The sequence below is a fragment of the Mauremys reevesii genome, linkage group 10, assembly GCF_016161935.1.
Source record: "Mauremys reevesii isolate NIE-2019 linkage group 10, ASM1616193v1, whole genome shotgun sequence".
NCBI classification, from domain to species: domain Eukaryota; kingdom Metazoa; phylum Chordata; order Testudines; family Geoemydidae; genus Mauremys; species Mauremys reevesii.
Window position 1 is genome coordinate 5,880,835 of NC_052632.1, and position 23,814 is coordinate 5,904,648.

Below are 23,814 nucleotides of genomic sequence, written 5' to 3' on the forward strand. Positions count from 1 at the left end.
GATTATTAGACTGATCAAACTCTTGGACACATTCTAATGTCCAAAACAGTCATTTAACTGTCTTAGCTTTGGAATTTATGCAAATTGTGATTTTATTTATGGTATTGTTTAGATTTTCCCATGTTTATAAATTTTTATGCTGCTTAAATATTTAGTTTGAGTCTGTGCATAGCTGTTAGCTTTTATGGGTTTCTGTTGCCTAAATTATCCTGAAAGTTCCCCCATAATTATCCCCTGGCTTATGACTAAGCACATAAAAATTCCAGCTACAAGGAACTTTCTTGCAGAAGTTTAGAAGAGGGTAATTAAAATGAGGGTTCGAATGGAAACTGTCTAACGACCACAACTGTGGAGTTGCTGTTGTAGCTCCATGTGCTGTAAAGTTAATTGCTTAAAGTATGAGCTGACCACATAATTAAAACATGGCTTAACACCACTTTTTTCCTTGTTATAGTCTCCTTCTGCTTCTTCACATATGAATACATAGATTAGATACATGCATGTATGCCTTGGTAACAATGACATTGTTGTTCTGGGCAGATATTAGTACCATCTGCAAATGTTGTATATGGTTAATTTATATTCTGATTTTAGAAACATAATATGTATATGATGGCTGCTGTGACTATATACAATATGGGATCTAAACCTATTTATGTTCAGTGAAGCTATTGGTCTTTTTTCCTTTTTGATGTCTCGTGTATTCCTCCATGTTTTAGAAAGGAACCAATGGCACTTGTAAGAACTATTCTCATAAGTCAAGATTTTGTAGTCAAGGTTCGTTCTTTCATTTTATTCTTTCATTAAAATGTTTTGACGTGTAGAGGGGAGGATCAAACTCTTTCAAACCATTTATGAATCACAAATCAGAATTAGGAGACCCTTTTCACCCACCCCATGCTACCAAAGGTGCAGTGACTGTTATGTGAATATTGGATGCTTTACTGAAGTTTTTTACGGTTCCTATTTTTTGATGCAATAAAAGACACTTGTTAATGATTTAGTACTTTCACCTCTGTTGCCAGAGCCAAAAACCTTTTCTCTGTATTACCAAGGTTCTGTTCTCTGTTTCTGCTCCATTATCAATTTGGGCAACTTTATTGGTTACAGTATCTAAGTTAGAATCAAAACACCCCTCAAGTGTGTGAGCAACTGTAAGATTTGATTCAGTGGAGCTATTAGGTATGGAAAATGGTTAACAGGAAACACGTGTAATGCAAGTGTATGAGTGCAAGTGTAACTTCAGGCTGGTCTACATGACAAAGTTAGGTTGGCTCAAGAGTTCTTCCATTAATCTAGCTACTGCCTCTTGGAGAGGTGGATTTACTTCAGCGACATTGCTATCATAAGTGTCTACCCTACAGCAGTGCTGCTGTCATGTGTCTAGTGTAGACATGGCCTAAGGGAAAACATGGTGAGGATTGGCACACCAGGGAGGCTTCTTTGTGTTAGCCCCATGTGATGCCGTAAGAGTCTCTGTGAAAACATTTCCTAAGGCAGTTCTCTATCTTCACTTTCATTATATGTAATCCTGCAGCCCTTACACAAATATCCCCATTAGAGTCAATGGTACAGGTCCCATGAGTAAGGACTGATCGCTGGAAAGGTAGCAGGAGCAGGCTCTTTATTTGTCATTCATTGATTGTAAACATATTACAAAGGACAATGAAGTATAAGTTAACGAAATTAGCGAGTGGCAGCGCAAATGAGAAGTACTGCATTATGACCATACTATTGTGTGCTGTGCAATGCAGCCTATTGATTTGGTGGTCATTTCCCTCTCTCACTCTCCATATAAATCTTAGTGTTGTTTTTATACTAAACTGTACTGTTTTAGAATACAAACTAGGCCTGCAAAACACAGTGTGAACCTTAGGAAACTTACTATTGAAAAAAAAAGAACAGTCTAGGTTAATTCATAAAGTGCTTTGCAAAATAGGATGAATGCCTTGTGTTACACGGTGGGATTCCTTGGCTTTTTCCCTCACACCTGACTGCTTATTAATCTGCCTTTTAACTGTGCCTGCATGCAGCCGCACATGTCTAAAATCACCAATAAGGTACCTCTCTCCAGGCCTCTCCAAACTGGGTCACCCTTTTGCTATTGGTTAGCATTAAATTATTCCCTTTGAGATAACCAAGACACTCCACGGTGCTATCTATTGTCATGTTCTGGCACTGAGATTTTATAACAGATTATGGGCAGTCTGTCATTTTAGGCTGTTCAAAGATATATGAAAAGTTAGACACACGTTGATCTCTCAAATTGAGGAGTTTTAACAAAAAAAATATTTTTTTCTCTTTATAAATGCATGTTCCATTATTATTGCCTTTTAGAAATGTTGTGATTAAAAACACTATGATATGTAGTTCAAATAAAAATTAATAATTTTGGTGAGTTAGGTGAGCATTTGTGATAATAACATTCGTATGGGTCTTTATGAAGAAGAATTTCAAATACCTTCTGTTACGCTTGCCATGAGGCTCCTCACTTAAGTCAGAAAATGCCAGCCTGCAATAGTGATTTGCATGGACACAGAGGTACACTTAGGTTCTGATTTCAGGATTTGAGTCAAAGGTGATGGGTACTGTGGTGTTTAAATGAATGAATACAGTTAACAGTCAGTTTCACCTTTCGGTTATTCTGTAATGGGTGTGTCCGAAGGTTATTTTAAATGTCTGCTTCTTCTTTTAATTGGTAAATGAAAATCTAAGTGGTTTCCAATACTGATGTTTTGATTTTAGAATGAGGATTTTCACTTTGGCCTAAAACATACCTAAGTATGCAGCCTCTGGCCTGCATTCAGCAAAACACCTAAACGTGTGCATAACTTTAAGCACACGCTTAAATCTCTTGTTGACTTAAACACTACTGATGCCTCCTTAATATGTTGTCATTTAGCCCCAGATTCAGAAAAGCACTTAATCATATACTTAAGAGGTGGAGTTCAGAATGTGCTTCGGTCCTTTCCTGAATTAGGGTGTAAGGACATGATCTAACACCTACTGAAATCAATGGAAACATTTGTATTGACTTCAGTGGGCTGTAGATTGAGCCCATGAGCAGTAAATGTATCTGAGTGCACATACGTGGATCTGAATGGATTGATATGGTATTAAAAACTGTATATGTGTATTTGGGTGTATTGTATGCCCATATGCATGTTATAGATATGTATTTATATACAGCCACATGTGTGTGTGTGTGTGTGTGTAATATAAAATAGACCTTCTGTATCTAATGAATGATAATTCCAGGCTTCCTGACGGCTATTAATGTGTAATGAAGACTCTAATCATATGCGCATACCGTAGGGTGAAATAAGCGACACTCTTTCATTTTGCCAGGGTTTAGCTTTATTGGCTTTCATGTCACTTCCTTTTACTGACCCTTATTTCTACTCTATAGTCCTTTCAAAAGAGGCTTTTTGCTAAAATGGAGGCAGCTGGTGCCCTTGACGTTACTTTATTTGCTCTTGTCAGCAGTGCTCCCCTTTCTTGCCTTTTCTGCCTAAGGGGGGTTTTAAGTTCAAAAACTGTCATGGTCTTTTTTTCCCCAGACATGAATTTGAATAGTGCTCTCTGTCTCGTTGAATGCTCTGTCTACAATCTCTGTCTGGAGTTCCTCTCCTTCAGCTCCACCATGCCCCACCTCCACTCTGGCTTCTGTCCCTTGAACTCCACTGAAGCTGCTCTCACTGAGGTTTTCTAGTGAGCTTTCCCTAGCCAAAGCTCAGAACCTTTACTCCATCCTCATCCTCCTTGACCTGTCATCTGCCCTCAACAAAGCTGACAATGCTCTTCTTGGAATCATGTCCTCCCTTGGCTCCGTCCTCTCCTGGTTCTCTGCCTACCTCTCTTGTCACTCCTCTCGTGTGTCCTTTGGAGGATCTCCCTTGTCCCCTCTCCCACATTGTGTGTGGGTTTTGCAGGACTCTGTCCTTCCCCTTCTCTTTTCCCTCTACACCTTCTCTCTTGGTAATCTAATTCACAAACACAAATTCAGCTGCCATCTCTATGCTGATGGCTCACAGATCTACCTGTCTACTCCAGATTTGTCCCCTTCTGTCCATATTAAAATTTCGTCTCGTCTCTGACATCTAATGGAAGTCTAGCCATCAACTCAAGCTCAGCATGGGGAAATAGAGATCATAACCCCCCACTCCTCTCCCAAGTGTTCTCTGCTACCTCCTATCTCAGCTGCTCTAAACAACACCACCATTCCGCCCCGTAACCTGGGTGTCATCTTTGTCCTGGACCTCTCTCTAGGTCCTCACCTTCAGGCTATCTCTAAATCTTGATGATTCTTTCTGCACAGTGTCTAATGTATGGTCTTTCCTAGCCATCTATGCAGCTAAAACTCTCATCATGTCACATCTTGTTTACTGCAACTTCCTTGTCTCTGGCCTTGACAAATACAACCTTGTCTTCTGCATATCTGCTCCGAATGATCTTTGCAGAAGCATTTTCCTAGACTAGCACTTTGACATTGTCATCCTTCCACTGGCTTCCCTTCTGTATCACATCATGCATAAATTATTGGTTCATTCCCAGTCTGTCCTCACCCTACCTATCATCCCTAATTCACTACCGAGATGTCCGTTTCCCTCCTTTGATCGGCCCAGGATGTCAGCCTCCATCACCCACTTGTTAAATTTTCAATCAAGCACCTTCGTGCTTTCTCCCATGCTGCCCCTGACACTTGGGAGGAGTTCCCTGCAAACATTCACAAAAATATTGCATTATCCTCCTTCAAAACTCTACTTTTCCATGGGAGCCCCCCCAAAAATTGCCAGCGTCTAGGTTGCTGGTGTGCTGGGACCACTGGACATCATGCAACATCGTCGCATTGTTTCCTTGTACTCTGTCTATATTCATGGGTTGCATCTCATCTTTTACTTAGATTGTAAGCTCTTTGGGGCATAGACTGGCTTTTTGTTCTGGATTTGTACAGCGCCTAGCACTATGGGGTTCTGATCCATGACTAGGACTCCTAAGTGCCATGGTAATACAAATAATAATAATAATTATTAATGTCTGTTCTGCTCCTCTTCTGCAATATACATTATATGCAGCTCTCCAAGCCCCAGCTTGAGAGCCTGAGGGCTTGGTGCTGCTACGTGCCGGGTTTGGATGGGACTACTCATGGACGAAAGCACATCCTTAAATGCTCTGATGGATTGTAATTGGTATATTCAGCCCCTTGCTGGATCAAATCATGAGTTTGCAAAGTGCTGAGTGCCCTCGGTTCTTGTGGATGGCAGTGGAGTTTTAAGAATTCAGGCCCCAGATCAGCAAGGTACTTTAAACTCATGGGTAGCCCAACTGAAGTCAATGAGACTATCTCTATGCTTCAAGTTAGGTGAGTGCTTAGGTACTTTTTACTGAATTAGGGCCTCTGAATTTTGCAGACTCTGGCTCTCATTATTGTAAACTCTGGACAGAGGTAATCTCTGATGTATAAACATTGCCTGTTGGTAGCTGTGTTGAGCATCTTTACCTAATTCTGTGCGTTAGGGGGAGAATTGTTTTTCAGAATGAAATTTGCAATACAAACATTAAAATGATACAAACTGTTTAAAATGTCTCATCTCAAGTCAGTGCAATGTGTAATGCTTTCCAGTGTGGCATGTGATTTTATATCTGTGTTTACAGTGGCCATTACAAAGAGAGAATACAAGTGGAGAAGTAATTAAAAGGAATGTATAAGCCAATCGACTTGTTGAATACAGTATATATTTTAATATTATTTATGGAGAGTTTAAATAATCAAAGCAGCAGCTTCAGAACATTATGGAAACTGATTTTATTCTATTATAAAAAATGACTTACTAGCACAGGGGTGGGATGGTGACTGCTTCCGGCCCTGAGAAAAGGCAGTTGGTAGGTGAGCTGCCCTGGGGCTCGCGTGGTAGAGGGTGGGCATAGTAATCTGCACCAGCCCTAAATTTGGCTCAGGATGCTTCCCCTGCTGTGTCAGCTCAGCTGTGCTGGCCAATGCATTAGAAGGACGAAGGCTTTGTTTTACTCACTTCTTGCCCACCTGAATGGGACGGGAAAAGCATCCCCCATAGATTCTGCTCTTCCCCCTCCCCCTGGGATGAGCCTTTCCAGGTAGTGAACACAAGGGGAGTTAGGGGGTTCGTGGTGCCCCGTACACCGCTGCCCGATCATATGGCAAGGGTCACAATCTGCCCCCAAACTGAAACCCTGGTCCTGATCCTGTAATCATTAGACAGGCAGTGCTCCCCACTGAACTCAGTAGGGATTTTTGCCTGAGTAAGGATTGCATGGGACCCTAATGCATAACTTCATGTGAGACAAAATAGTACTGTATGTGGAAAGCAATTTTTTTCCTAGTTTAGGCAGCTGTGCACCACAGATACATGTTTACTAACTGGATCTTTATTTGTGTTGTATCTTCCCCGAGCAAACATCATTTTAGGAAGCTGTATTTTATGCGTACATTTGGTGTGTACATTATGAACTCTGGAAATGGCATGCTGAGTTGACATGATAAATAAACGTCGGACTCTGAAATGCTTTACCAGTCTTGGCATCAGAAGCCAGAGCTTAAGCTTCTGTACTGTTTTATTGGTCATGAAAAAAACGGCTCTTTTCAGTCTATCTTCCCTGTGTCACTTGATCTGTCTGAACGCTTATAGGTTTCTCATGGTAACCCACTCTCAAGTCAACTGCAAGACCAAGAATGATTTTTAAAGGGTGTCATAACATTTGTCTCCTGGCTGCTTGGACAATAGAATGGGAGTGCTTGGGAGTTCTGAATGGTGGGGGAGCACTTAGGGATCTGGGGCAAAAATCAGTACTTGGTCCTGCTAGTGAAGGCAGGGGGCTGGACTCGATGACCTTTGAAGGTCCCTTCCAGTTCTAGGAGATAGGTATATCTCCAATTTAAAAAAAAAATGTGCAAGGACAGCAGGACCTGGATCTGTGTTAGCTCCTGTTGCAACGGTTCCCATCACGTGGCTGAATCTCATTTGTTTGTGAGCCAATGCCTTCATTTGAGTTTGACCTCTGAGCAGGCAGTTTGCAAAAGAAAAAACCCAACAGCTGACTACCTATTTGAACCTTTCTTGCTGTGTGCATCAAGCTGCTTGACAATACATAGTACTGTAGTACATACAGAGCCTGCTTTTGAACATTGCATGCACAGAAAGGTATGTGCCATTGTGTTTCTAATTTGTATGTGCATTTACCAGGATTATGGAATCATGGACAATTAGATGCATAAATAGCCATCTGGGAGTATTAAAAAATAGGCACGGATGTTTTTGGGTGCACATGTGTTTAAGAAAATCAGGCTTGTAATATAGTCCTCAATTCAAGTAGGCTGGAATGAAATGGACTAGACCAATTTGATCTTTGATTTAACAGCCTGTATTCCTAACAAGTGCAAGAAGGGAACTTGAAATCCAAGGGACATAACAACTAAAGCTTTAACCCCAAAGTTTAATCACTGCTAGTCAGGGAAGACTAAAAAGACAGCTTTATTTGACCTGCAGACAAGATTCATAATACAGGGCATGGGAATGTCACAGCGACAACCAGGCTGAGCTGAGGAAGGCCTTTGCATTTTAAAAAGGCAATTTTAAGATCCCTAGAGTCACTAAGAACTTTGTCCTCAGCATTCTGTACAAGTCATATATCTGGGACCCTGGATTATAATGGAGCAGAGAATGGATTACTGCCTCAGTATTAGATAAAGACATCCATATGGAGATATTTACAATAAAATATAGATTTATATAGTACCTGTCATACAAGTATTGCAACAGTTTCTTAGGTGACAGAAAGATGCTCCAGCTACAGATGTTATATCGTGCTGGGAGGAATATCTGTCTTGAGAATAGAATCCATATTCCTAGCAACACCTGCAATAGTGATATAACTGTGCCAGAGCAAGAACAATATTCCAAAGCCGGGTAGAAGGCCTCCCATTGAATAATATCCAACAGACAGGATAAAAGCAAACAGTGGCAACAACTATAATAATCTGCTGCTGCAGCAAGATAGGTTGATTATCATCAGCATAGCAACGATCATCTCTGTTCATTGTGAAAGCGGGATCCCAATACACTGAGTCAGTCACATCTCCAAAATTGCTGGGTCTTGATGATGGAGGGTTGTAACCCCGCAGTAGAAATCCCTCGAAGGAAAACATGTGCTACCTCTGTGGTTTTAGCTGTCCCTTCACCACCCTCTTAGAAGTAGCTTGCACTCGAGAGGATGCTGGCAGAGAGTATTGCCCAAGACTCTGCCCATCTCCCGCACGTTGGCATAAGATAGAATCCTTGTACCCTTTCGGTCCCCCTTGAGCACCTGCATTTGTCCAGACGTGATCTAGTCTGAATATGTATTTGAATCACTCTTACATGCACCTTCTGTTTACTCAGTTTTACTGCATGCTTGTGCAGAGATATGAAAATATAGTATCCATTGCAGCCAGAGTTGGATTTATTTTTTTTTGTTCAAGCAGTTTGGTAATGAGCTCTTTAAACATTCCTATAGGTTGTGGCACATCCTACATTCTCAAAGTAATTTAATTAGTTGTGGGTGCATTGTTATCTAATGGTATCTGCTGCTGATCTTTCTGATTCATTTCCTTGTTTCACTAATTGCTAAATTTCTGAGCACTAGAAGGTATAAAATTGTCAGCAAGGAAGCCTTTGTGTTCTTTGGATAGGACAGTAGGCGGACCTAGATTCATCATGCATGATGCTTAGTACTGTGGGTCTTCCAGCTGCCTTTGGTGGGAGATCTGAATGCAATGGCAGCTCTGGGCCTTTAGCTTCTGTACCTCACCCTCTAACTCTAGTGAAGGGGGAAAGATGTTGCACAGTGAATGCTTCAGAAAGAAGAGAATGAAGAAAGGATTGTTCTCCAGGGGAAAAATAAAATGAGTATTTGTCACCCATACAAAAATGTATACCTCCCCTTAATTCAATCAGGTTTGAGTGAAAGGAAAATAAATGGCATGAATGTATTCATCTTGAGTGAAATTTCCCTCTGTGCAGAGAGCCTGCACCAGGCCTGTTTTAGATTGCGAGCCCTCTGGGGGAGGGGCTGTCAGTTACTAATGTTTGTACAGCATCGAGCACAATTGGCAGGCACCGCCAGTGTGCCCTAGTAGCTAGAGCACTTGATTGGGACTCAGGAGACCTGGGTTCTATTTCTGGTTTTGCCACTAGCTTGCTGGGTAATTCACTTCAACTATGTGCCTCTGTTTCCTCATCTGTCAAATGGGGATAATGATATTGACCTCTTTGGTAAAGCGCTTTGATATCTATTGATGAACAGTTAGGTATGATTATAACCACAATATAAATATTAAATTATAAGAACAGTAGCACACCACTTAGGTGCCACTTAAGCCCTCGATGTTGGGCTTAAGTAGAAGTTAAGTGCTATCTTGGTTTTGTGCTGGCTCCGCACTGGAGTGAATTGCATCTCAGATGCATCCTTGAATTCATCACCCCTGTGGTTTTTAGAAGCTCTACAGCACAGAGGACTGGATTTTTCCAAAACAAAACAAAAACCCTCTAGCCTCTGTGATTATTTTTAAGCCTGCAAGTTAAACGCTCCATTTTGTTTTTCTGTTTGCAGTCTCTTTTCACATGGCTCATATGATGTGCAGTCTCATTAATATCCATGTGGCATCATGTTGACACTAAAGACTGGTATGGATTGTAAACAAACAAATTGATGAAATTCCATGCTGGCCTTTACATCTTTCCCTACAGCTCAGTCAGGTTGTACAGTATAAAATTAGTGCAGAATCTGACCCTTTTCATGGCCCATACTTATCTTTTCTGAGAAACACATTACTAGGGCTGTTTAAAAAAAATTCCATCACAACTTTTTTCAGTGGGAAAGTGAATTTTCAGTTACATGAAAAAAATTGTGGAAAGTTTCTTCTTGCTTCAGAAATTTTTGGCTTTTTATCAAAAACTTTTAGGTCAAAAACCAAAAAAAAATCTTTTTTGGACAAAAAGTTGAAATTTTCCATGGAATTTTTTGATGATTTTTTCCCAACATTTTAAATTGAAATTTCCACTGGGATTTTTTTTTCAAACCATCTTTCTGTATAATCACAATGCAAACCTGGAATACAAAGAAACTCCTCCTTGGGCTGGTTTCACCAGAGCCCTTAGACAGCTTGTGTTTTGCATGAAAAGGCTGCTTAGCTATTATTATTATCCTGCTTTACTCTCGCAGGACCTGAAATGAAGCCTGTTTAAAGCCAATAGCAGTTCTCCCATTGACATCAGTGGGCTTTGGGTCTGCCCCAAGTATTCTCAGTGTATGTGAAAAATGAAGGTGATAGAGTTCAGTGACAGATGCACCTTTCCCTTCTTTTACCATCTTTTGCTCTTCCATGTCCACTCTTCCCCCCTGCTCCCCTTTCTTTTCCCATTCACTGTCAGGAATGGCCACCTCTGGAGGTCTGGTTGAGCACAGCATCACGCCAGCAGAGCCTAGTGGAAACTGCAGCTACAACAGTGAGTGGTTTCAAAATATCAAGTGTCTAATTTTGGGGGTGGTCGGGTGTGTGTTGGGGAATTAGGATGTTTTGGTCCAAATTATTCCCTGTGCATGGTTTCTCTTCTACGTGTGCCCTGACTCCTCTGGAGTCCAATCCTGACAGATGCTGAGCACCTGCAATTGTGCTCCAAGCCAGTGGGAGAGGTCTACCTTCAGCTGGTGCTCAGCGCCTTTCAGGATTTGGTCCTTTGTTGTTTTTAACTAAGTTGACTCTTTTACACTCCTGTGTTTTAGGCAATTGATGGATGTGATTTATGGTCTGTATTTTTTCCCTCCATATCTTGAGCTACAATCCTGTCAGACATCACAAGTTGAGCAAGCTCAGGCAGGGTTGTTTGAGAAGCCTCCAAAGAGCCAGCTAGATGCTGCATGAAATGGGGTTAATGATTTAGTGCCTGGCATTCTTTCCCAGCGTGGTGTTGCTGAGAGATAAAATTGATGTCCCGATCCCTTGAGGTCATTAAAGATCCCATGACACTTTTCATTAGACTAGAGCTGTTAACTGCATATCCCGGCCAAATTTCAACTTGGGTAATTATGTGGGACAAACCTTGAGGTCCTCGCTCAGTTTTTACTAATTCTTTACTCAGAGACCTAGTGAAACCGGCTCTCATTCAGTTTCCATTGCACAGCGCAGTTTTTGCTTTCCGCTCTATTCTGTTCTGCAGTGTTTCTCGCCACCCAACAGTTGCTGTGTCTTACCCCAGGTTAAAAAGATCTTTGTGTTGTCTGTGTCCTAGTTTATCTAATGCCTTGGAAGCCTTTTTCATGAGAGGCACTGTATGAGTGGAATATATTATTACGCAGATTGCATTATTTTTTTCAAGGACTGACTAACAATCCCAAACTAGGGATAGATTCACAGGCTCATTCCAGTTGCTTTGCATTGCTGTGGCAAAACAAATCCATCCAGCTAAGCAGGGTTCACAGCTGCTTTGCATCACCAAGGCAATGTAAAGTAGCTGGTGTGTACTGGTGAATCTGGTGGTTACTGTTTTTTACTCTGTTCCCCCTTATGTGTGAGTGGCTCACAGTCACCAGTACTGAGGCTCAGTGGTAATGGAACGATGATGTGTATAATTAACATGCCGAGGACCAAATCTGCTGCACTGCTGGTATAAGTGGAATGACAACAGCAGAACTGCACCCACTTACACCAGTAATTAATCTGATCTTGTTTCCCTATGAAAACGGTCTTATGAAAGCATGGGACTTTCTTTTGACTAAACTTTGTTAAAATGGTATTTACAACGGACCTGTATTTGCTACTATTGTAACCTTGGTTTATTTTTTTCATGAGTGTATGTGTATTCACACTGCATGGGCATTTAAATGCCAGTGGAAAATATATTTACAAAATCAATTAAAAGACATTTTTAAAAATGGGAAGTTGTAAAAATGGAGTTTGCAATAATAATCAGACCAAGGATTTGGTATTTACTGTGCTTGCACAAAATAGTGATTCCCTCATTAGTTATGCATGAGTGAAAAGGTATTCCCTTATCTCCTGGAGATAAAGTCCAATACTCTTTCTTTGCTAGGACACACACACACACACACACACACACACACACACACACGTATGTATGTATGTATGTATGTATGTATGTATGTATAAAGACTTCTTGCATTGCCAAGTAACACTGACTGATTAAAGTCAGGCACTTGTTTTTTGCTCTGATCTAGGATCAACGCCAGCAATATTACACAGCAAAAAAAGGCAGACCAGGGCCCGATTCTGCTCTCAGTTATGCTTGGTTAATCAAGAGCAGAATCTCCCTCGATGACACGGTTGCTAGTGTAATGAAACTGTCTTTGGAATACTGACATTTCCCTTATGAAATCTGGACACGTTCAGAAACAAAGTTGTGATGTAGTTGGAATTTACATAATTAAAAGTTAGGTGATATATTTATAGGCTGTGGACTAGTTTTTGCCCTCGGTGCGGTCAGACATGGGTGATACGTGCATAGGGGTCGCATAACAGCCAAAAAACCCCAGGATTAATTCTGGCCCTCACACAAGCTAGACAAATTCAGTCTGGAAATAAGGCATACATTTTTAACAACGAGTGTAACTAACCACTGGAACAATTTACCAAGGGTTGTGGTGGATTCTCCATCAAGGGCACTCTATAAATCAAGACTGGATTTTTTTCTAAAAGATTTCCTCTAGGAATTATTTTGGGGAAGTTCTGTGGCCTGTGTTATAGAGGAGGTCAGGCTAGATGATCACAGTGGTCCCGGAATCTATTAATCAACACACACAATCAAAGAGATATGTCTGGCAGTGTCCCCATGAAATCAATCCAAAAGTAAAAGACCCATGCTCACATAGTGGGGCTCTCTGTTGCCCTCTAATAGCTGTACCACGTACAGGTTTGAGTCTGTAGAGCCTCTGAGTGGAGTCTCATAGCTGACGTAGTAGAGGTTCACCCGTATAAATCCAGAGGTCCAGGGTTCAGTGCCTACCAGAGTCAAAGCATTACATTTGCAAGAGCATGCCTATCCAGAGTCTGGAAACCAGGTCTCTGATTTCAGTGTCAATGACTATTCCAGCCTCTAGGGCAATAGATTCTCACTATAATGCTCAATGTGTCTGTCTCTTTCTATACCAATGGCTTTGTTTATGTGATATACCTACATGCACTGTGTATGTATGTGTATTATTTTAAAGACTTGTCTTGTTCGTGGTATTGTATGTAAAATATACATAGGACGTTGCCCAGGATATTTTTATACAACTCTAGAGAAAGAAGGTATTCGCAACTGTAGTCTTCACATTTCAGCATGCAGTTTGTGTCTGCTAACAGATGGGCTGAATTTTGGCCCACAGTGTTTGTATGTGAAGTCTGCCATAATATTCTAAACTAAATAAAACCAGAAACAAATTATACAGGAAAAAAATACATGAACAGTTTAACAGCACGATTGTGTTCCACATTCTATTGCTTTTCAGTTGCCATTTCAAGAATAGTAAACATTAAAAAATGAATTTAAATAATTTACATCTTAAATTAGACGTCTTCCTTTGTGAAACGATCCTAGAATGAAAATGAGCTGGGATTCTAAGGTCATGCATAATGGAACACATCAGTGAGACCTACATTCTTAATTAGCTGTCCATCCAAAAGGCGAAAGAGCCATCCATGGCACTCCCAGCTTCTGTTCTGCAAAGCCATAGGCATTGGTGCTATTGTGCAGTTCAAAATCAATCCCTGCCTGTCTTAAGGCCTCACGTGAGCAATTCACTATTAATGTCTGATTTGTTCTTGAGACTTTGTGGGACGACTCAAATACTCCTCCTCCCAACCCCCACACACTTACCTGATGCTTCAGCCCAGCACCTAGGTCTCTGCTCTGGGTGCTCCCATAGCTGCAATCTATCTCCTCTGCCTTTCTCTTCTTCCTGGGCATGTCTCTCATAAGAACCAAAGAACGGCCAGACTGGGTCAGACCAAAGGTCTGTCTAGCCCAGGATCCTGTCTTCCGACAATGGCCAATGTCAGGTGCCCCAGAGGGAATGAACAGAACAGGGAATCATCAAGTGATCCATCCCCCATTGCCCATTCCCAGCGTCTGGCAAACAGAGGCTACGGACACCTGCTTGCCCATCCTGGCTAATAGCTACTGATGGACCTAGCCACCATGATTTTATCTAGTTCTTTTTTGAACCCCGATATAGTCTTGGCCTTCACAACATCCTTTGGCAAAGAGTTCCACAGGTTGACTGTGCATTGTGTGAAGAAATACTTCCTTTTGTTTGTTTTAAACCTGCTGCCTATTAATTTCATTTGGGACCCCTAGTTCTTGTGACATGAGAAGGAGTAAATAACACTTATTTACTTTCTCCACACCTGTCATGATTTTATAGACCTCAATCATATGCCCCCTTAGTCATCTCTTTTCCAAGCTGAAAAGTCCCAGTCTCAGTCATTTACAAAGGCTTTTTCTTGCATGTGTTTTTCACAGTCCTGGGCATGTGCAATTTTCCTCCAGAAATTATCATTTAGGGGGCTGATGTGGGATTCAGTTGATAAAGGATAGGAAAATAATTAAATCCAGTCAACATGATTATATGGAAAATAGGTCTTGTCAAACAATCCTGATTTTATTGTGTGAGGAGATTACACGTTTAGGTAATAAAGGTAACCACGTAGATGTAATATACTTACTTTTGTAAGGCGTTTGACTTAGTACGGCACAACATTCTAAATTAAAAAAAATTAGCAACTGTACAATGTGTATAAAGCCAGTTCTTGATATATTTAACAGATGCTAATTCAAAAAGTGGGCAATCATCATTGTACGGAAGTGTTTCTCGTGGGGTTCTGTGGGGATTGGTATTAGATCAAATGCTATTCAACATTTTCATCAATGACCTGGAAATAAATATAAAATCACTGCTGATAAAATGTGCGGATGATACAAAGATTGGCAAGGAATGATGACAAGGCAGTCATGGAGGGTGAGCTGGATCACCTGATAAGCTGAGCCCATTTAAACGAAATGTGTTTTAATACATCTACAAGAAATACAGGCCATACCTTTAGAATGGGGAGGGTGTATCCTGGAAAACACGACTCTGAAAAAGATCTGGAATCACAGTGGACTGTGTGAGCTGCCAGTGTGGTGCTGTGGCAAAAAGGACGAATGCAATCTTTCGCTCTATAAACAGGGGAGTAGTGGGTAGGAGCAGGGAGGTAATTTTATCTCTGTGTATGGTGCTGGTGTGAGTGATGCTGGGCTACTGCATCCAGCTCTGATGTCCACGTTTTCAAATAGATGTTGAAAATTTAGAGAGGGTGCAGAGAAGAGTTGAAAAAATGATTTCAGAGCTGGAGAAAATGCCTTACACTGAGAAACTTAGAGAGCTCAATCCTTTTAGTTTATCAAAAAGAAGATTGAGAGGTGATTTGATTACAATATATAGGTACTTTTACAGGGAGTGAATGCCCAGAACTAATGGGCTCTTTAATCTATGAGAGGAATGCGTAACAAGAACCAAAGGCTAGAAGCTGAAGCCAGAAAAATTCAGATGAGAGATCAGGCACATATTTTTAACAGTGAGGGTGCTTTCCTTTGGTAGTTTGCTCCACAGGTTAGTGGTGGATTCTCCTTCTCTTGAAGTCTTCAAATCAAGACTGGATGCCTTCCTGGAAGAGATGCTGAAACCAAACACAAGCTGTTAGGCTGAGTACAGAAGTAATTGGCTGAACTGTAATGGCCTGTGTCATACAAGAGACCAGACTAGATCTGACTGTCACTTCTGACCTTAAACTCAATGAATCTATAACTTGCTGGCTGCGGACACTGGTAATGGGAGACAGAGCATTTCACCACCAGGACAGCAGTTCTTTTATGGCCCAGGTCAGCAGAGACATAGACACAACATGTATCTGACAGGACTCAGTACTGCTCTTAGGGCTTGATCCAAAGCCTATTAAAATCAATGAAAAGACTCCTATTGATTTCAGTGGGCTTTGGTCAGGCTGTTAATGCAGGTACCCTATAGCCTCATTGAAGTGTAGTGCTGGAAGAGACCTTGACAGGTCATGTAGTCCGGCCCCTTGCACTGAGGCAGGACCAAGTACACCTAAACTATCCCTGGCAGGTCTTTGCCTAACCTGTTCTTAAAAACTATGGGGATTCCACAACCTCCTTTGGAAGCCGGTTTCAGAACTTAACTATCCGTATAGTTAGAATGTTTTCCCTAATATTTTTAAGTAGATCAGAAGCAGAAAGCCTGCCAAACAGTCAGTGGGGAGGGAGGCAGTACCCCATCAGGTTGGGCATCAAATTGTTGGCTCTTTCCATCATATCATTGCCAAAGAGGCTAGTGGGGATTTCTCCTTCTCACCTTCCGAGTCCACTTTGGCCCAGTGGCCAGCCCTCTTCTCTGTGGCTGACTGACATAAATCTGTCATGTGGAAAGACACCAGGTCTGGGGATGCTAAACGTCTTTGGGTCCTACAACAAATCACAAATCTTCCCAGGCTTACTAACCTCCCATTCCACTTCCAGTTATTGTGGCCAGCTACATAGTGTTCCAACCAAGACTGCACAACTGCAGCTGGAGGCATTGGAGAAGTACCTTTCCTTGGAACCCCAAGACTGGGTAGCCAGGACGGTGCTACAGAGGTTGCCTTTCCTCTTAGCCTGTAACATTCTGAGACTTATCAGCAATTCAAAATGGGCCGCGCTCAGCCGAACAAAATCCATCCATCAATCTACATCTGGAACGGGGCCACAGACTACACCCGAGGTGACGGTTCAATTGTACTAATGATCAGCCTCACTTATGAATTCCCTTCCTTCATTGGATTCTTTTTCTCTTACAATAATTTAATTGATTGAGCACGCTGGCTTCTACTTATGAAGCTCTCCTTAGCGTAACTCTCGCTTTTCAGAATCATTGCTTAACATCCCTATAATTAGAGTTTGTTGCTAAATCTGTATCCAGGTGATTACCGGAGTACAAGAGAAACATATCTGGAATTGATCAAATCAGGGAGTTTTGAGAAAAAATGTCCTTGATCCATATTTAACAATTTGTTGATATATTATGCTTTTGGAGTGAGATTTTTTTTCCAGTTCAGATGACTAAATGAAGTAGAATTACTGAGGTTAATGTAGAATTAGGAAGATGAATAGTGGGGATTTTTTAAAAAATGTATAGGATGACATGAATGGTTCTTCAATGTTGTATTTATAATGGAGAGGAACTCAGAAGCAACATAGTTATGTTCCATTCTGGAGCCTGCAATGCAATGTATTCCTCTGGTCAGTAAGACCATTCCTTCTTACTATTCCATTCTGCAAGTGATTCCTAATTTAAAAAAAACCCTGAAACCAGATGAGCTGGTTTGAGGTTTTCTTCCAATTTCCAGTGGTTGATCCAGGTTCACTGAGAGGTTTATCAGCTAGCACAGACCTTTGTGCATTGCTTTAGTCCCACTTGTATGCTGGTATGCCCAGGCCTAGTTTGTAAAGGGTCCAAACTGGGTTGGGAGCAAGTCTGGAATGGTGTATGGTTTCAGGTGGAAATGAAAGAAATCTCTTCACGCTTTGACGTGCAACCAGGTGAAATATGGGAGATTTGGCAAGATTTCCCTTTCCCTTTTGTTTTGAGTCCAAACCACACAGCCAAACTCAAGAGCTGCTAACCCCCGCCAATCACCACTGAGAAAATGTATGAATGACTTCTGTAAACCTGAACCCAGGATACTCTCCCCACAGTCCAACTGACGACAATGAGGACTTTGCAATTCATTTCAGCAACAGCAGTATTATGCCTTATGAGAATATGCATAGTAGGTCAATGATTTTCTTGTCATTTGATCTCATTGGATTGCTCAAATCAGCGGTACACATGATTTATGTCTTTTTTTGACTTTATAGAAGACACCAAGGTAAAATTTGATTTTGCTAAATTTATGATATGATCAATCACCCTAATAAAGAGTAATGGTTCCACAGTCTGACCTTGTAGGGTATCTGCTATGAAACTTAGTATGACGGTGGAAAGATTGTTTACAATATAACTCTTAGCTAGGGTATGACAGTCTATTGACTGAAATACCATTAATGCGCAAATGAGATTATAACCCGAGAGAGTCTTGATTGCTCTGGGTCTTTTATTTGATGCAGTTTTCTGTTACAGGCAACTTTTGGACACCTTTTTTTGAGACAGTTGTATATAGCCAAGACATTTCTGATGTGAAAAATTATACATCAGTAGATGCTCTGGCTGGACTATTTTCTGAATTCTCTTCCATGTTTAAGAGACTTGGCTATGATGGGGCCATTGCCTTTGGCTGCTCTTCATCCTTCAGATCTCATACTCTGTAATGGTGTCTTGGCTGTTTAGTTTTCTGGAAAGTCCAATGTGGATGAGACAGAGAGAGCAAACACAATTTTACATTCCAGTGGGGTGTCATTCTGCAGCTGGGGAAGAAGTGAAGAATGGCTTTAGTGGCCAGCCTCCATTCCATGTAAATGAGCAGAACTGCTTTACTTCCCCCTTAGGTATAACAATTATTACGAATTTATATTGCAATTCATTCTCTGTAATAATGAACAGAAAATGTTTTTGCACTCTTAACCTTTGCTGTTAGATAGAAGTAAAGAAGAAGCAGTAGTGACTACAAAGTCATCTTATGTGTTTGTGGCACAATACGTATTGCCACCATTTATACTCTGGGAGACAATGACTTTATGCTATATCATGCCTATGCTCCCTTACAGCAAAAGTAACCGGTTAACACTTTGTTTTTCTTCCTTGTATATTTGCAAAATAGATTGATTTATTGCTTAAATAAAGGCATACAACGTTCCACGTATATTCTGCTTTTTTTCAATTAAATATATATTTAATTTTAAATATAGGAATTGCCCCAAAAGTAGCTCTAATGTGTTGCAATCGAAAGTACATTTCAGTATCTTATTAAAATTTAAACAGCCATTATGTACATGAAAGAATTTTTTGTTGTGGTTTGCGAGGTGGTATAACAATAATTACCAGAGTGCATCAATCATTTTTCATTGCCTAGTTTATATCAGTGGGATAAGTAGCGCCAATTAAAATCCCATTTTACATAAATAGATATGGTTTGTAACAAATCACACTTTGTTTCCCCCTTCTCAAATACCCTGCCATAGGAAATCTTTCTCATTATTCAAAACGTATGCTGTGCACTGCTTATCTTTTTATGCTTAAAAAGACATAACTCTGCAGGCAGGCATGCCTCACTACAGGTTTGGCAGGAAATAAATAACTGTTACTGTAATTATCTATCAGTTTACTGTTCCAAGTATTTTTAGCCAAAAACTGATTTAATACAAATCGCATGTTTATTACTGACACATCATGGATGGAGTAAGCAGAAATAAAGGATGTTTAGTATGCATTAACCACTGTAAGAATAATTGTATTTTCTTTAATATTAGCGATTTGAGCTCTGTCGTACAAGTGTTAGGCTGAGGCTGCTTGGACTGTAATGTAGAGCATTGTGAAAAGTGGAAGATGGGGCAATTGGGCTGGTTTCCTATCGCTAGAGTGAAACTAGCCCTGCAGTGTTATGCAAAGAATGGACAGATTGAGCCTTTTCCATTTGCCCCTGTGCACAATAACTTTTCACAGTCCCAGCCCTTCGCCCCTGAACATCAGGCTAGTGATGACCACAGTGCTGGTCCCCTTGTGTGGGGAAGGGCGTGGACATGATCAGCTGCCACTCCTCATTGGCTTTTAGAGCTGGGGGAAGAGGGAGGAACACTTGTTAAAGGCTATAGCCAGGGATGTTCCGGCCCATGTTTCACTTTGCTCCTGGGTGCAGTGTGCCTCTGCACCTCCCCAGTGCATGCAGGCAGGGGTTTACATGGCATGCTTTCCTTCTCGCTGGGGTGGGCCCAGAGTTCTGATCTGATTGCAGACATGCATACACCTGATGGAAGTGCTCCAACCGTTGCTGTCACAGGGGAGCTATATTGGTTGTACCAATGGGGTGGGGGTGGGGGGATGCTAGACCCTGGTTTAGAAAAGCACTTACGCATATGCTTAAATCCCACTTACTTCAATGCAACTTAAATGTCTGCTTAACTTTAAGCATGTGCTTAAATGCTGTCCTGAACAGGGACTCTTTGGTGAATCAGGGCCTTAATTCAGACTAGGTTGCAGAGGTCACTGTCAGGAAGCTTTTCCTGATCTCTCTCAAATTTTTCCTTTTCTTCAGTGGACAGTGTCTTCAGAAGAGAAAAGTGAGGGGGGGGGATTTGATAGCAGCCTTCAACTACCTGAAGGGGGGGGTCCAACGAGGATGAACTCAGCTGTTCTCAGTGGTGGCAGATGACAGAACAAGGAGCAATGGTCTCAAGTTGCAATGGGAGAGGTCTAGTTTGGATATTAGAAAAAACTATTTCACTAGGAGGGTGGTGAAGCACTGGAATGGGTTACCTAGGGAGGTGGTGGAAACTCCATCCTTAGGGGTTTAAAGCCCAGCTTGACAAAGCCCTGGCTGTGGTGATTTAGTTGGGGTTGGTCCTGCTTTGAGCAAGGGGTTGGACTAGATACCTCCTGAGGTTTTTTCAAACCCTAATCTTCTATGATTCTATGAATGTCTTCTAGCTTTGCTTTCCCCAGCTTGTCGCTATTATGAAAATGCCCTAGGTTGTATCAGAACCATAAAGCACCAGATTCAATTCCTGAAGTGCTGAAGCAGTAGCTAGTGCCTGTGTTTTTATTTGTAAGGTGAAGAACACCGGCTCATAGCTTAGGGACCATCAGGCTGGTTAGCTGACAGAGTCAGTCCCACTCGTGGGTCTTTTTTTTACTTTCTCAACAGGAAATCAATTCTGTCAGGAACATTGGGATCATTCTACTCTTCCAATCAATAAGCTCTGATTAAACCAGTAGTGTCTGTTGGGTAAATTTGCTGCATCATAATTAGAATTATTAATTAAAAATAGGAAATCAATTGACACAAATTAAGCAAAAAAAGAAATTTGGTTTATTTCTTTGACCTTGTCTCCAGAGTTCCCGATAACTGTGACAACATGGATGTGACTGAACTCATTTGTCAGTTTTTAAAAGTAAGAATCGTGTTTTAAAAACTGTCTGCCTGGTGAAATGTAGCGGGTGCCTCTGAACTCGTCACCACAGACATGAGGGGTTGCCTGTGTGAGAAATGATCATTTGTTTATTACATTTAATCATTCTCTGGGTGTCGAAGGGTGAGAGGCAAATGTCATCTGAGCATCAGTGAGGAAAAGGAAATAGCTAGAGACTACGGCTGGGTGCAGGCTGTTGCTTACCCCTTCTATCATTGTTCTACATTTTCTCGGTTAACAAGGGTAAACAGATTGATTTGTTGCATAGTAGACCTAGTGAGCCACCCTCTGTTGCTAACTTAGTATTACGTGGTGGTGACCTACATTATTCTCCTAGGCCAAATTACGTGGGCCACTAATGGGGAAACCTTGCTAAATGTTTTTGCAAGGGCAGTAGGAATAAAAGTCCCTCCTTCACCCCCAGCTGTCTTTACCTCTCCCCTCTCTTGTTTTTATTTCTCTCTGTAGTTGTTTATCTGTTTTTTCCCTTCCTCTCTTCCAGCCTTGTCCCTCTTTCCTATTTCTTGGGGGGTGGGGTTCAGATTTGTTGACTTCCTTTCATTCCTTTCTCTTTGCCTTGTTGTTTGTTTTTCATTCTTCTATCTAATTTTTTCTCTCTCTCCTACATTTTCTTTCTCCTCCTTATCCTCTTTCCAGCAGGCTCAATAGAGTACTGCAACACTAAGCTCAGGAATACTTTGAGCATGGCAACTGACAAGAATTGAGCCAATGCACAGCCAGTATGCTCTTGGGCACTTTCTATCTGCTGTTAATATCAGGTGATTTGCAATAACCTGCATTCAAAGGGTATTCTAGCTGTTGGGAAGCATGGTAGGGTGCTTATATAGGACACTTTGTTGTTGATGCACCACATTAATTCTTTGTGGGAAAACGTGTTCTTAAGTATTTTTAGGCTAAGTTTCTAATTCCTGAATTATGGTTGAATAAATTTTGATATATTCAAATGGTAATGGGATTTGACAGTGGGTCAGGAATGGATAAGTGCTAATCTTCATGTTTCGTTATGATCTCCTGCATAAAATATGGGAATAAGGAATCTCATGCATTTATTTCTTAATAAGTACATGCATGTGATGATTTTCAGTGGGTTCTAAACCAGTTAGATACCTGTATCCAATGACTTCCAGTTAGATTTAGCACGTGACTCCCATCCTAAAGTGTTCATCTGTTTGTGCCAAGTTTTGTTGCCATAGGTGAAGTAAGAAACTGGTTCAAAATGAGTTGTCAGTTATGATGATGTAAATCTAGAGTAACTCCCTTCAGGTCTATGGAGACATTCTGAATTTACACCAATGTTACTGAGAGCAGAATTTGGCTACTTTGCCATAGTTATGCTTAGTAAAATATTAGTTTTAAGTAATATGCTCTTTTCCGAAACTAATGGTTAGGAGCCTCTTCCTGAAGATTATCCTAGCTAGTGACTGTTAACCTATAACTCAGATAACCCCAAGGCACAAATTGCAAGATAGTTTATATGCAAGCAATTAAGGGCCTGATCCTGCAGTCTTTATTGGGACAAAACTTCCATTGATTTAAAAATCAATGTGAGTTTTGTCTGAAGAAGGACAGTGGGATCAAGGCCTAAGGCTGTAAGTAGAGACGTAAGCTTGAAACTCAAAGCTGAACTCACCATGACCTTTGTGGGGAGTGGCTTTTAGATTTAAACCCCTGCATGTGAACCTGCTCCAACGGTTATTGGTTCAGGGTCAGATCCAGATCCAGAAGGAGTCTATTCCTGGATCCAGTTTAGAGAGACAGGGAATCTCTCAAGATTCCACCATTTGGGACTAAAATATTGTAAGATTTCAGCACTGTCCAACCTCAAACCATTACACCAAACCCCAGCCTCACGTGGTACCATGTCTGGTACGTATCTGGAGCTAAACACTACCTCTTTGACGCATCTTGATGTGTAAGTAGACTTTTTCTGCCACACAAAGATTTGGCCATATATGGGCCCTCACTGGTTCACAGAACAACGTTAGATACAGCATGTATATGCAATGAACTTTCTATCACAACCACCAGATGCTTAAAACACATTTCTGCAATCCCTCCCGAACACTGGGAAGTTTTGTTGAAGAGGGACACAGGAGGGATTTGGCACCTTGAGTGAAGAACTTGTCCTGAAAAGGAGAACTAGACTCAGGAGAGACCTGGAGACAGAGAGATTGGGTAGGTGGGTGGCAGAGCATAACATGATGTGTATTTACTAATCCTTAGCGGTATTATTAGTTTCCTAATTATATCAGTCTGGTCCAATTACTTAATTGCTATAGAAGTCTTGGTCACCTGCAGCATAAAATTAGCATATGTAGAAAATATGCTTAATGAAATCTGAGGCAGTTACCTTGGAAATAATCCTTAAGCAAGAACAGTGGAGTGAGTTTGTGTGCACAGAAGCAAACCTTGTCTCTTCTTATCTTTGGGATAAGTTGAGTAATTTATTTTTTGTTTTTTATAGACATTGAATTATGAGTGGCAAAGTTTCTGGGCCATTTACATAAGCTGAATGGCCATGAGCCTTTACTGAAAACTTGTACCACAGTAAGATTTAAGAATCAAGTTTACAACTATTCCATTGAGAGAAGCTTTGCTACTTGGTTTCTATATTAAGATATTATGG

At 41.0% G+C, this 23,814-nt stretch overlaps 1 protein-coding gene across 5 annotated transcripts in view; it reads left to right on the forward strand.

The window, feature by feature from the left end:
* MEGF11 (multiple EGF like domains 11) overlaps positions 1 to 23,814 on the forward strand; it is a 293,791-nt gene that overhangs the window by 121,451 nt on the left and 148,526 nt on the right. For 2 of the 5 annotated variants that reach the window (XM_039492980.1, XM_039492981.1), the window contains exon 8: positions 10,446 to 10,520. The exons of the other annotated variants lie outside the window; for them this stretch is intronic. In XM_039492980.1, coding sequence (XP_039348914.1) covers positions 10,446 to 10,520 — 75 coding nt within the window. The remainder of the gene's footprint in view (positions 1 to 10,445; positions 10,521 to 23,814) is intronic. 5 annotated transcript variants of the gene reach the window in all.